This window comes from Choloepus didactylus, chromosome 16 (assembly GCF_015220235.1).
Source record: "Choloepus didactylus isolate mChoDid1 chromosome 16, mChoDid1.pri, whole genome shotgun sequence".
Classification (NCBI taxonomy): domain Eukaryota; kingdom Metazoa; phylum Chordata; class Mammalia; order Pilosa; family Megalonychidae; genus Choloepus; species Choloepus didactylus.
Window position 1 is genome coordinate 33,962,915 of NC_051322.1, and position 13,494 is coordinate 33,976,408.

General features: G+C 51.3%; 1 protein-coding gene across 1 annotated transcript in view; it reads left to right on the plus strand.

Annotated features, from left to right (window-relative positions):
• Nucleotides 1-727: 727 nt before the first annotated feature.
• Nucleotides 728-13,494, plus strand: part of LOXHD1 (lipoxygenase homology domains 1) — a 194,280-nt gene continuing 181,513 nt past the window's right edge. Inside the window, exons 1-2 of the mRNA XM_037806213.1 lie at nucleotides 728-1,014; nucleotides 12,739-12,853. Of these exons, the coding sequence (XP_037662141.1) occupies nucleotides 924-1,014; nucleotides 12,739-12,853 (206 nt within the window). The 5' untranslated portion in view covers nucleotides 728-923. The remainder of the gene's footprint in view (nucleotides 1,015-12,738; nucleotides 12,854-13,494) is intronic.

Genomic DNA, 13,494 nt, shown 5'->3' on the forward strand with positions numbered 1-13,494 from the left:
AGCACAAAGGATAGCAAATGCACATTCAGCCTTCACTCATGGAACACAGAAGTCTGGCCAGACAAATAGAGGGTAATTGAAAAATCTCACAGCTAAATGTTTAATTATAATCCGTGCTACAGAGGAATGGTACAAGTGTTGTAGGAGAATAGTTGATATTTTGAGGATTTCTGTGTAGAGAACTGTGCTAGGATCCCCTTGCCCCTCCCCAAAGTAGGGGGGATGCTGGGGTCAGAGCCACCTCCAGACTCGAGGCTCCGTGAGGAGTCTTCAGTGGGACCACCCGAGGGCTTTCTGTGGATTCCCTGCAGCTGGGCTCACTGAGGGCTGGAGACGCCTCTTGCCCGAGGACGTTCACATGCCCAGGGTTGCAGAGTCAGGGCTGAGCTGGAGAGTCACCACCTGCACCTCCGATGAAGGGTCAGAAGTGCAGGAATCCCCGAGGTAGACCCTGTGGCTGAAAGGTCAGCCAGAGGTCATTTAAAGGGACCTTGCTTTAGAGAGTGGCCTGCTGGGGCGAGGGGCCCTTGGCAGTGGGAAGCTGTGGGTGAACCGGGAGAGGCAGGGCCTGAGTCGAGGGGGCCGCCTCGGAGAACAGCCTGTGAATAAACCCACGAACATCTGGCCCAGAGAGTGACCCGCCGCAGTGTGTGTCAGGCCTGGAGGGGCCACCTGGTCAGACGGCCGCCACCCCCTTCCCCAAAGGCAGCAGCCGGAGGCCATGGGCCTCGCCGGGGAGGAGGGGCAAGGTCAGGGTTCCCTGGAGGTCGAACGTGGACTGTGCATTTCCAAATGCTGATTCGAGGCGGTGTTTGTTGCAGTGCCTAAAAGAATTTTAAACTTCCTGACAGTGTCCAGAAAAGTTGTGTTCAAGTTTTCGTCAAGTGTCAAGGGGAGGATTTCCTCACCAAACAAATACAAAGATGCCTTCTACCTTATCCTTGAGTCCTGCTTGTTCCACGTACTGGTTCCCAGAGCAAGTAATTGCAACCAGTGAGCTGTGCGATGACCGAGGTAAGAGCAGGGTGCGGGGTGGGCAGGGCGATCTGGACTTGAGTGAGGAAGGTTTCACGGAAGTGACCAGTGATCAGGTTTGGAATTACACTCTGGAGCTTGCTGGTCCAGGAAGGGGTGGACACCACAAACCAACAAATGTGAAGCAGCAAGGGACGAACGTGTTGAGGCTCTGAGCGTGATCGTGTGGGGCTGGGGTTGCAGGGGGCTGGGGCAGGGCCCCAGAGTGGCCAGCTTGTGTGGGGCCTTGTAAACGGCACTAAGGAATGGGATATTTGTTTTCCAGGAGATGGGGCAATAAAGGGAACAAGTCCGGATCTGTTTTCTGGAAAAGTGATTCTGGCAGGAGAGCAGCGTGGATGATGGCCTGAAGTGGGAGTGATTTGTGGGTGGTCAGCCAGGGGGCTTGGTCCTATGAGAGATGAGGATGGTGGGGACTGAAGAGAGAGGAGGGGGCTGACCCCTAAGACATGGTCTAAGGAAAAATAACTCCCAGGTTTTTGTCCTTGACAATGGGGTGGGTGGTTGTGCTTTTGACTGGGACGGCGTGTCTGGAGCAGGAAGAGAAGTGGGGTGGGGTGGGTCGAGGCAGGTTGGAGCCAGTGTGGATGGAGAGTGAGAGGAGGGGAGGAGGGATGGAGAAGTCAGAGCCAGGCAGGGCCCAAATGGTCACGGCCCTCGGCAAGGGTTGGAATTTTGTCCTAGGGGCCGGTAGCCATTGGAGCATTTGAGCTGGAAGTAACAGGATCTGATTCCTTTAAAAATAAGCCCCTCTGAGGCTAGGCCTCCCTATAATTGTGCCTAAGAGTCTCCTCCCGAATGCCTCTTTGTTGCTCAGATGTGGCCCTCTCTCTCTACCTAAGCCAACTTGAAAGGTGAAATCACTGCCCTCCCCTCTACGTGGGATCAGACACCCAGGGGAGTGAATCTCCCTGGCAACGTGGAATATGACTCCCGGGGAGGAATGTAGACCTGGCATCGTGGGACGGAGAACATCTTCTTGACCAAAAGGGGGATGTGAAAGGAAATGAAATAAGCTTGAGTGGCAGAGAGATTCCAAAAGGAGCCGAGAGGTCACTCTGGTGGGCACTCTTACGCATAATTTAGACAACCCTTTTTAGGTTCTAAAGAATTGGGGTAGCTGGTGGTGGATACCTGAAACTATCAAACTACAACCCAGAACCCATGAATCTCGAAGACAATTGTATAAAAATGTAGCTTATGAGGGGTGACAATGGGATTGGGAAAGCCATAAGGACCACACTCCGCTTTGTCTAGTTTATGGATGGATGAGTAGAAAAATAGGGGAAGGAAACAAACAAACAAACAGACAAAGGTACCCAGTGTTCTTTTTTACTTTAATTGCTCTTTTTCACTTTAATTATTATTCTTGTTATTTTTGTGTGTGTGCTAATGAAGGTGTCAGGGATTGATTTAGGTGATGAATGTACAACTATGTAATGGTACTGTGAACAATCGAAAGTACGATTTGTTTTGTATGACTGCGTGGTATGTGAATACATCTCAATAAAATGAAGATAAAAAAAAAAAATAAGCCCCTCTGACTTCTGGGAGCAGAAGGTACTGGTTTTCCAACACTCCAGGTAGAGAACTTACCTAAGGCGGCTGCGGAAACATTGCAGTGAGACTGGAAAACCGCCAACGGGGCAACGCCACATTGCCCCTGCTGCCAGAGTGGGACAGGGCTCATTTTTTTTTTAAATTCATTTTTATTGAGATATATTCACATACCATGCGGTCATACAAAGTGTACATTCAGTTGTTCACAGTACCATTATATAGTTGTGCGTTCATCACCAAAATTAATTTTTGGACATTTTCATTACCACAAACACACACAAAAAATAAGAATAAAAATTAAAGTGAAAGAGAACAATTAAAGTAAAAAATAACACTGGGTGCCTTTTCTTGTTTTGTTTTGTTTTTTCCTTCCCCCATTTTTCTACTCATCCATCCATAAATCAGACAAAGGGGAGTGTGGTCCATGTGGCTTTCCCAATCACACTGTCACCCTTCATAAATTACATTTTTATACAATCGTCTTCAAGATTCATGGGTTCTGGATTGTAGTTTGGTAGTTTCAGGTATTTACTGCTAGCTACTCCAGTTCACTGGAACCTAAAAAGGTTTGTCTATATCGTGCATAAGAGTGCCCACCAGAGTGACCTCCCAGCTCCTTTTGGAATCTCTCTGCCACTGAAGCTTATTTCATTTCAGACAGGGCTCATTTTGAGGCACCAGAGCAGCTGGTTGCCTTGGGTGGGAAATCAGGGGCACGTGGCGGTGGTGGGGAGTTGTGGGTGGAGGCCCCCAGGACAGGCACGCATGTTCTTTGCACTGATACATGCTCGCTCTCTGCCCCTTCCCCCCAACTTGTGATCTGCTCATTCATTTAGCATTTCTCGAGAGCCACGTTCTCTGCAAGGCACTGAGATACCCAGGATTTTCTCTGGTGGAAGAGAAACAGTTGGGGTAGCTTGGATTATTGGTCCCAGTTCTTCGCCCCTTGCTGTAGTCACACCTTTTACCACATGACTTTACAGCTCCTCCCACAAGGGCACAGAGCATGTCCTTGCCCCTGGACTCTGGGCTCAGCCAGGCGTGTTGCTTTGTTTGGCCAAAGGGATATTAGCAGATGTGATGCACATAAAGGCCTCAGATGTGATTGAGAGATCAGGGTCTTCTGTCTTGCCCCCTGCCATGGTCGGGAGAAGCCCTTCCCCCGGGCAGCTTCCCGTCAGCCCGGCCCCAGCACGAACCCAGGTAGAGCAGGGCTGCCCCAGCCAAGTCCAGCCAGGCCTGTGGCTCGATGCAGAGCTGCCCACCGAGCCCATTGTAAAGACATCCCAGCCGGGCCCTATTCATGTGAGAAATAATGCTTATGCCACTGCAATATTTTGTGGGAGTTTACAGAAACGCACAAAGTAGCTCTAGCATCAGAGTGTAATAAGCCAAAGCTCCAGGTATGCTTGGAAAATGGGTTTCTTCAGTTTAAACGTTGTGTGAACTTTAAAACGGGGAAGTTGGGTCAGATTATAGAGGGCCTCCAAAGTCAGCTTAAGAAGCTAGAATTCTATTAATGTTATGGACATTTATTATTCTTTTGGCGACCTAGCATCTGAGCCCTTTTTTAAGTTTGGGGAGAACACAATTCCCAATATAGGAGCTGAAAATGCCAGATACCTTCTCAGCCTCCTTTGCAGCCCAGGTGGGCATATGACTAAGGCTCAGTCAGTCAGATGCACAAGTCTCTAAATTGGCAGAAGGTAACAGAGTCCATTCTGGTGAGGGTGGCCCAGCAGGGGCAGGCAGCAGGGCCTGTGGTTCTGGCAGTGCTGAGGCTTGGTGGTGCAAACTGCCCCTCCAGGCCCAGCATTGGTGGCAGCGGATCTTTACCGGCCCAACACAGTTTCTGGCATTGTTTCCGTGGTGCAGCCTCTAAGCATGGCTCCTAGCCCCCTGGGAAATTCTGTGATCTCCCCATTAACTAGACATACATCATTTTTCTATTTAGATTAGTTGGTGTTGGTTTCTGTTGCTTGCAATCCAGAATCCTAACTGATAAAATAAAATACATTGTGCTGGGGTGTAAGTGAAGGTTTTTGAGCTGAAGAGTGAAATGATCAAAGTCAAACTTTAGAAGGATTCATTCAGCAGCAGGAGGATGTACTTGAAAGGGATGGAGAGTGGAGCAATGAGATCATTTTGTGTTTATGTATGTGTGCAGATGTATGCAAATGTGTGGAATAAACACACCTTTTCCTATAATCAGAGGTTTGGGGTCACAATAATCACCCTGCCTGCCCTCTGTGTGTGTATAAATACACAAGAAAGTGGTGGAAATAAAGCTGTATCAATTAGAAGGCTTAGCCATGCTACCAGTGGGGGAGCCCATGCTGAGCCTAGACAGGAGGTCATGGCTGGCAGTGAGGCCTCTTTCCACTTCTCCTCAGATCTAGACCTTGACTCCACCTGGGATGGGAGGTGGGTCTGCACAGCATGTCCTGAACACCTTTCACAGCCAGGGACATGAGGGATTGCCCTGTGCCTCTCACACCAAAGATCCTGGTGGTGGTGGTGGTGGGGGGGGGGGGCTTTGTGTGAGGGTGTGTGTGTGGGGGGTGTGGTTAATGGCCAGGCCTGCCCCTGGGCCTGCCCCAAACAGGCAGCTGAGATATGGCAGGCCACGTAAGAGAGGGGGATGCAGCCCATGCCCGTTTTGGGGGCAAAGCAATGACTCCTGCTCCTTGCCAGTTAATCCCCTCCTTCCACACCCACTAGTGTGTTTTCTGTTCCTATAGTTTTATCTTTATAGAATACCATATAAGTGTACTTGTACCGTATGCTGTCCCCTCTGACTGGTTTCTTTCACTTAGCATAATGCTTTTGAGGTTCATCCATGTTTTAGCATGTATCAGTACCTCATTATTTTTTTTGCAGCTTAGTATTCCACTTCATAGATGTGCCTCCATTTGCTTATCCAGTGACTAGTTGGTGGACATTGGGGTTGTTTCCAGGCTTTGGCTATTATGAATAAAGCCTCTATGAATATTTACATAAAGGCCTGATATGGATATGTATTTTCATTTAAATACCCAGGAATGGAATTTTTGGGTTGTATGGGAAGTGTTTACTTAACTTTACAAGAAACTGCCAAGCTCTTTTCCAAGGTGTCACTCTCATTGCACACTGCCACCGGCAGCAGGTGAGTGCTCTAATTGTTCCATGTCCTTGTCAACACTCGGTATTGTTTCAGACCCTGCTCTCTTAATCGTTATGTTCTAATGCCATGGAATACTCTAAAAGTATTTTGATTTAAAAATTTTGAAAAAACATTCCAATAAGCACTTTATTATTATTTTTTTCTCTGAATGGGCCCTCATGCAAAATGATTTTTCCCTAGTAATTCCCTCAAATCTGCCAAGTCCCTTCCTAAAGAATCCAAAAGTATCGTTAACAAGCGTCAAACCGGATGGTGCCAGCAGGGGGCGTACGCCACCCATACTTAGCCCTCATTCCTGCTCCTCCGGAGTCTGCGTGGACGCCAGCGCAGGCCCTCAGCAGAACGGGGGGGGAGGAGAAGTTGGTCTTTCCTGGGTGGTGACTTTTGGGTCCAAGATGCCTTGCCCTGGTGGGAGACCTGAGTAGCTTCAAAGAACAGGGCACCCTCCTTCTACTCCTCTCCTCCTTTCCATCACAAACTCCCCCTTTAGAGTCAGGACGTTGGGTTTGTGCACAACAGCTCACCTGCTGCCTCGGGGAGGCTCCTTTTCACACGCTCCAGGCGCCAGGAGAGGGGCCGCGGGCGTTCCCAACACTGGCGGCACATTAGGGTCACCTGGGAGTCCTGAAAATCCCAGTGCCCACGCTGCGCCCCAGACCACGTAAGTTAGAATATCTGGGAGAAGGACCCAGGATCTGTATTTAAAAACTCTCCAGGTGATCCCGACGAGCAGCCAGGGCTGGGCACCCCAGGGATAGAGGCGGCCAGTCCTCTCCCGGGAGCCCAGGTGAGCTTTTCAAGTTAGTGAGTTCACCTGGAGGGTTTAAGCTACTGTGGTTTCCAATTTCAGTGCATATAAAAATCACCCCAGGAGCGGGGAGGGTTGTTGAAAATGTAGATTCCCAAGTTTCACCTTCAGAGACTTTGATTCGTTAGGGCTGGGGTAGGGGCCCTGGAATCGGCATTTTGCCCAGCTCCTCTGGAGAGTCGAACTCAGCTGGTCCTCAAATCATGCCTTAAGAGACACTGACTTAGAGAGAGGGGGAGACCCAGAACGGGGGAAGGATGGCGGCTAGTGGTCCTAAGTGCCAAGGGTCCCAGGCTGAGGGCACAGTGAGCTTGGTTCAGGGCAGAGAGATTGCAAAAATGGGATTGATGAAAGGAGGCATTGACCAAAGTCTTGTGGCAGTTGCAGGCCAGCCCCCTCCTCCTCTCTGAATTTTGCCTCAGGCTGGGGGTCCTGGGCTTGCCTGCTCTCCTTTCAGGCTTAGACTTCAGAGCAGGCCACAGGGGGCCTAGTGGTTTGGGGACAGAGCCCTTCCGTGCTTGGGTTTGGCAGGAGGACCTGGGGCGGACCCAGTGTGGTGGCTGCTGGAGGGCCCTGCTCTTGGCTGATGGGCGATGCCTTCCAGTCCTCATCTGAACATCTCATGATAGGGAGACTGCTGTCACCCAGGCAGCCTGGGCCACCTGTGGGCAGCACCCAGTGCTCTTCCTGGGTTGGGTGGAGACCTGCCTTTCTGTAATCACGAGTCCCAGGACCACCCTTGCAGCCACAAAGGGCTGGTCTAGCACTTGCTCTGGAAGACAATCTTTCATATTTCTGAAGGCAGCTTTCTTAGACCCTTGAAATGTCCTCTTCTCTAGGCCACATGTGCTCAGAATGGTATCCATTCTGGAAACTCGCTCTATCAATATACCATTTAAGGTGTGATTTCTTTTCAGCCTATACAGTTTTCCATGTGGGTACTGGGCTTTGTTTCAGGCCTGCTTTATAGATCTGCCTGTAAAATCCATTCGTTCATTCACTCCTTCACTCACTGAACAAATGCTACTGAAGCCCAATGCGTCCCAGTTCCTGTCACAACTACCGAGACACAACAGTGAACGAAATGAACATGATGGGGGACGAGGGGCTGACAGGTAAATGGGCCCTGACAGTGCAGTCCCCCAGGAAGCTGGGAGGAAGCAGAAGTTTCTGACCATCACGTAGTGTCCTCTGATTTTCAGGCTGTCACCTAGTGGTCTCTGATAGGCTTCTGTGGGCTGGGCCCCGTGGAACGAAGGAGAACACAGGGGACAAGCCCTCTCCTACATCACCTGAAAGGGCTTCTGAAACAATTTGAGATTATAACAAAGTGTCCCACAAAATAAGAAAGAGAGACATTCTTCTTAGGAATCACAGGCGTGTATTAAGCCTCTATTGTGTTCCAGAAGCTTCTGCTTCCTGGGCGCTTTCCTCAGCCCTGTGGGGACCCAGGGAAGGAGGCCCTTGTGCCCTTTTATGGATGAAGCAGCAGAGGCCTGTCCCAGCCCCACAGCCGGCAGGGGGCAGAGGCAGGCCCTGCTCCACTGCGGCCTCACACTGCAAGGATAGGGGAGTGAGGGTTTCCAGAGAATTGAAATTTTCTGGCATTTCAGGATTTACATAGAAATTGTACAACTTGTAAGCAAAATCTTAATTAAATGCTATAATAAAATCTTAACAAAATAAGTAAGAAAGACCAGAGGGGAAACTTTGCCAATTGAGGGTGGAGAAGGACCACTGGCCCTCGTAATTTGGAATTACTTTCCTTGCTTGGAGCTGCGGGTGGGAAAGGTAAGGGCTGATGGGCGTGGAGTCTGGGCAGGTTATGAGGAGTTTTTACTCCTTCATTTGAAAGTCAGAGAGCAGTGTGGTAAGCTGAGAATTCTTGTTAGGACAGCTCAGGCTCGCCTTACCTGGCTTGCCCGGGCTTTCCTGGAGGCCACCCAAGGACACGGTGGGCTCCCTGGGGTCCTCAGCTCTGGGTGGCTGCCCCAGCCTGGCCACGTGGTCCGGGACTCATAAACGCCATGCCGGTTGCCCTCGTGCTTGCTGGAGCAGCATTTCTAATGTGCACGGGTCTCCCCTGGTGGATGGCGGCTTCTAGAAGCCAGCAGTCTTGAGGAAAGTGAAGCAGAGAGAGAGAGAGAGAGAGAGAGAGAGAGAGAGAGAGAGAGAGAGAGAGAGAGAGAGGGAGAGAGAGGAGGAGGATTTGGCAAGAGCCGGCCCTGCCCGTAAGACGATCAGAGGCCATGAATAATGGAGAAAAAGTAGAGGCCTCTGAGTCTGGGGAGCTTGCTAGTTTCCAGGACCCCTTCAGGAGGGTCCCTGGCTCTGGGGTCATTGCTCACGGACCCTCGTGGGCTGTGAGGCTGGGGTGTCTCTGCAGTGGGGAGCCCTCATCTCCTCTGGGGTGACATAGAGGGGTCCGGGGTGCCCCCCTTGCTGTGAGGCAAGGTGGGAACCAGATGCCAAGGGCCCCGTGTCACTTGAGTCTCCAAGAGGAGAGGAGAGGGGCCCGTCAGGGAGGGTGTGGGTGAAGGATGGCATCCTGTCTTCAGTCCCCATGAATAAGTGATGAGGCCAGTGACGAGGCCCAAGGAGAACCGCAGTGCAGGTGCAGGAGGAGGTGGCTGGTGAGTGGGTGCAGGGAGGAGGAGAAGGACGGAGGGGAAGAGATAACACACTGCAGTGCCGTCAGGGGCCAGGGAGGAGAAAGGGGGTAGTGGCAGTGCTTGGGGCACAGGGCACCCAAGAAAGCCAGGCTGCTCTGTCTCGTCCAAAGTCGTAGCTACGGGAGGTCCACTGGGGGTGCAAGCTCGGGGACGGGGGCATCCAAGGAGGTGGTGGGCAAAGTGAGCCAGGGCCAGGGAGTGCCCAGAAGGGGCAGCCGGCAAGATGATGCCCCAGAAGAAAAAGAGGAGAAAAAAGGACATTGACTTCTTGGCCCTGTATGAGGAGGAGCTGCTGAACTACACCTCTGAGGGGGACGAGGAGGAGCTGGCGCACGAGTACTACAAGGCCAAAGGTGCGGGGTGGGGGGGGCAGGCCGGGCATTGTGGTGGCACAGGGGTCTTGCCCCTTACTTTTGGGGAACAATTTTAGGATTCTAGCCCAAACCCCATTCTCACCTATTTCCCCATTTTGTCTCTGCTGCACCCCCTTGGAGTCAGGGGGGGCAGGCTTTATGCTGGGGTCCCTGTTACCCAGAAAGGTAAGGTGACGTATCCTTATTCTTGGAGTCTTGACTCAGTGGTGTGGAATTGACTAGAACCACAGGCACATGCTCCTAAACACCCAGAAACCACATTCCCAGCCTGGGCTGCCCCTAGAGGACGTCTGCTTCGGGCAAGCTGCCCTGAACTGCAGGGGCTGTGAAGGGATGTTTGGGAAGGAAGCCTGACCCCTCGTCCCTCGCCCGGCTGGGGTTGGGGGCTGCAGCCCATCATGACCAGCAGGGATGGGGAGATGCTCGGGCCCGTGGGCAGATGGCAGCCCGGGCTCTGGACCCAGGGCCTTGTCCTTTTGGCCACGTCTTCTTTTGGGCTGTGTGGGAACTCCTTTGAAATGCTCCACCTTCTTGCCTGGTTAGTGGGGAAGTGTTGAACCGAGAGCCTAGGAGCCAATGTCGGCCTGTGGATATTTTGTTTGGCCTTTACTTTAGTGAATGCCTCTCGTACTAGGTCTGTTTTACTGGTTGATGCTGCCTGCCTGGTCCCTGGAGACGTTTAAATTCTCAGTGCTCACCGGTTAGTGGCCCACCAGTCCCTGTAAGCACCCATTCATTCATTCATTCATTCATTCAACAGATTGGATGCTTGCTCTGCCTGTCTGCGGGCCTGGAATCTTTCCCTCCCTCCCTCCTCCTCTCCTAGCTTTGAAAGCTCTCTCTCACACCGGATTCTCCTTTCCTCCAAATCCAGCATCTCTGAGGCTCTACGTCTTCTACCACTGTGGTCATTCACAGCAGATACTTGGCTTGGAAGAGCCCCTGAGTATGTCCAAGCCAAGGGCAACACTTCAGGCCCTGAGCTGTGCTCTGCGGGGTCAGGATGGGCTCTCAGGGGCTGTCTGCGGTTCAGACACCCGTGGTGTAGACCATGAGGAGCTAAGTCTTTGGTCGCGACGAGAGACAGGAAGTCGTGTAAACCTACTGCTTCCTTTCTCCCCTTCATGGCACCTTGATGTGGTCTTCAGCAGGACAAGGACATCAGAAGGTCCATTCTCTGCAAACATCCCTGCCCCTGCACCACAGGCCTGGAAACCTACTTGCTCCTGAGGGCTTCTGCAAGACAAGCATTTGGTAATGGACCCAACATCTTATCTGCCCAAGGCACAAGCTGTTAGCACCTGGAACTCAGATTGGCTTTTCTGTGTAAACAACAGTTTGGTTTTTGTTTTTTTTTTAAGGCTATTATTTATTGAGTATCCTTTAGGTGCCGGAGGCTTTCTGTACATCATCTCTAATTCCCAGAACAGCCCTGCAAGCCAGGTATAATTGCCCCATTTTACAGGGAGGTGGGTGCTTGTCTGGGGTCGGCTGGCTCCTAGGAGGAGGAGCCAGCGACCGCAACCAGATCTCTGTGGCACTCAAGTCCAGAACATTCCACCAGCCCATCACGGCTCATGGACATGCCGTGCGGATGAACTGAGGTGGTATCTTTAAAATGCCGGCCACAGCGCCTAGCACACTCACAGGTGTGAATATTCACATCTCCCTCTTTTGCTGTTTGCATCCAGGACAGACCCCCTGGATGGGCTCTGAAAGTCCAAACCCAAAATATCCTCCCACTCGGCTGGGCCTCTTTGGGACAGCCCCAATACCCTAGCAACTGGTTTGGGAACCTGCTCTAAAAAGACTGAGAAATAGAAAAAATAATAGGTTTGCCTTAATAATTAAATGAAATAATATTAAGCTCAGTGCTAGGTACACGGTAAGTACCTGAATCAATAAATATTGTTTATTGCTATAATTATTAAATGTTGGTATTAATACATCCCCATGATGTGGTGGATATCTGCCATATGCCCTGAATATTTCAAAGACCCTCTGCACATTTTGCTGGCTCCCTACCTTGTGAATTCCTTCATCTCAGTGTAGAATAATTTCTTTTCTCAGCCTCTCTAGCTGCAGAAACCCATGCCTTAGGTTCCCTGAGCCAACTTTTCCAGGGCAAGACTTCGATTCAGAAATAATGAAACAGGCTGGGGACAAGGCATTTATTTTGGAGACACCAAGAGCAGCAGGATGGAGTTGGTGGTAATAGTGGTTGTTTTCTGGCCTTGAGTGGTGGCAGCAGCTCTCTTCTCAAGCCTGTCCAATGCAGTGATTTTGGGAGAGGTTCCTGGATGCTGGGTTCCTGGATGGCGGGACGTGTGCCCCCCGCCTTTCCAATGCTTCTGCAAGCTTTATAACATGCCCAATGCAGCCTTCTTGAGAAATCTAGCTGGAGAAGATTCTGCTGTCTTTCCCTAAGCATCCGGATGGATCCATAGACACTGGGACACTAAGAGGATCTGGTTGCTGCTGTTTCCTCCCCATTGAATGGTCCCTACAGGACAAGCTCTCTTTCACCTTCTCTTGGCAAAGGGGCAGGGCTCTGATTGTCCTGTTGCTGTGAAAAGGAGAGGGTTTGACAGCAAACAGAACACGCTTCTAGGGGATGAAGAGAGGGGCAATGAGTACCTCTGACAAAGAAGGTCCCCTTGGCAAAGCCCTGCACTGCCCAGCCCTGGGATGGTTTATTCTGAGATGGAAATAACAATACCCAGGAGGTCGTGGAAGGCGAGGGCTGGTGAGACAGCTGCTCTGTGTAGCTCTGAGGAGCTGAGAGCCAGGAGCAGGCTCTGAAGAAAGCCGTGTCTGGGAGGGTACTGGGGCCTTGGTCTGAGCTCAGGCCAGCGTGGGACCTGGGTTTGTCCCTCTGCCTTGGGAGCCCTCACCTGTAAAATGAGTGCCCTGTATCGCTGTGTGCAGCGTGAGGTGAGGGTGTCACTGCAGAACCAGCTGTGGGGCTGGCCCTGGGTCGGAGGCTGGTGGGGTGTAGCAGGGCTTCCTGAGCTCTTCTGTACTGGGCATCCCCTTCAGGGCTGCCAGGAGCTCTGGCTTCTCCAAACCTAGTGAGGATTCTGGGTTTTCTTCTGGGCCTGTGATCTGTCCTCTTTCCTCCTCCAGTGTACGAGGTGGTCACCACCACTGGCAATGTTCGTGGCGCAGGCACAGACGCCAACGTCTTCATCACCATTTTTGGAGAGAACGGGCTGTCTCCCAAGCTCCATCTCACCAGCAAGTGAGTGCCACCTCAGCCTGGCAGGATCCGGGGCCGGTAGTGTGGGTCGGTGTGGTTCTGGAACCCCAGGTAACTTGCTTCTCTGGGGAGAAGACCCGCCTCCCCACAGGCATATTTAGGGGGACGGGGGCCTCTGCCAAGCGTGGGCCATGATCAGGCAGGGAGCTCCCAGGGATCTTCTGTCAACCTACCTTATTGTTTTTGTGTAAATCTTGATTTTTGTGTAAAATAATGCCTAATTTGGGTCTAGAAAATCCCAAGAATTCATGTTAGCTTCTCCTTTAAGTGAGAGAAGAAAAAGTCTGGGGTCTAGGTTCAGCTTTACTTCTTACCTGGCATTTAACTGTGGCCAAAGCTCTGCCCCCAAGGCCTTGGTTTCCTCATGTGTCAAGTGGAAGTGATGATCTCCCTTTCACCAAACTCACAAGGCTGTTGGGAGGAGGAAAAAGACCACACATGTGAGAGCCATGAGCTTAAAATACTCTGCATTGTGGTCTCCCCCAGGGACCAGCCTCACATTAAACGTTGTCTGCCAGTAATGCCTACCTGAGCCAGCCATATGGATAACCCGTGTGTGTGCCTTGTGTTTTCTGTTTCATTGTAACCCAATGAACAGGGATTTCTGTCTTCTTTTTGATCCT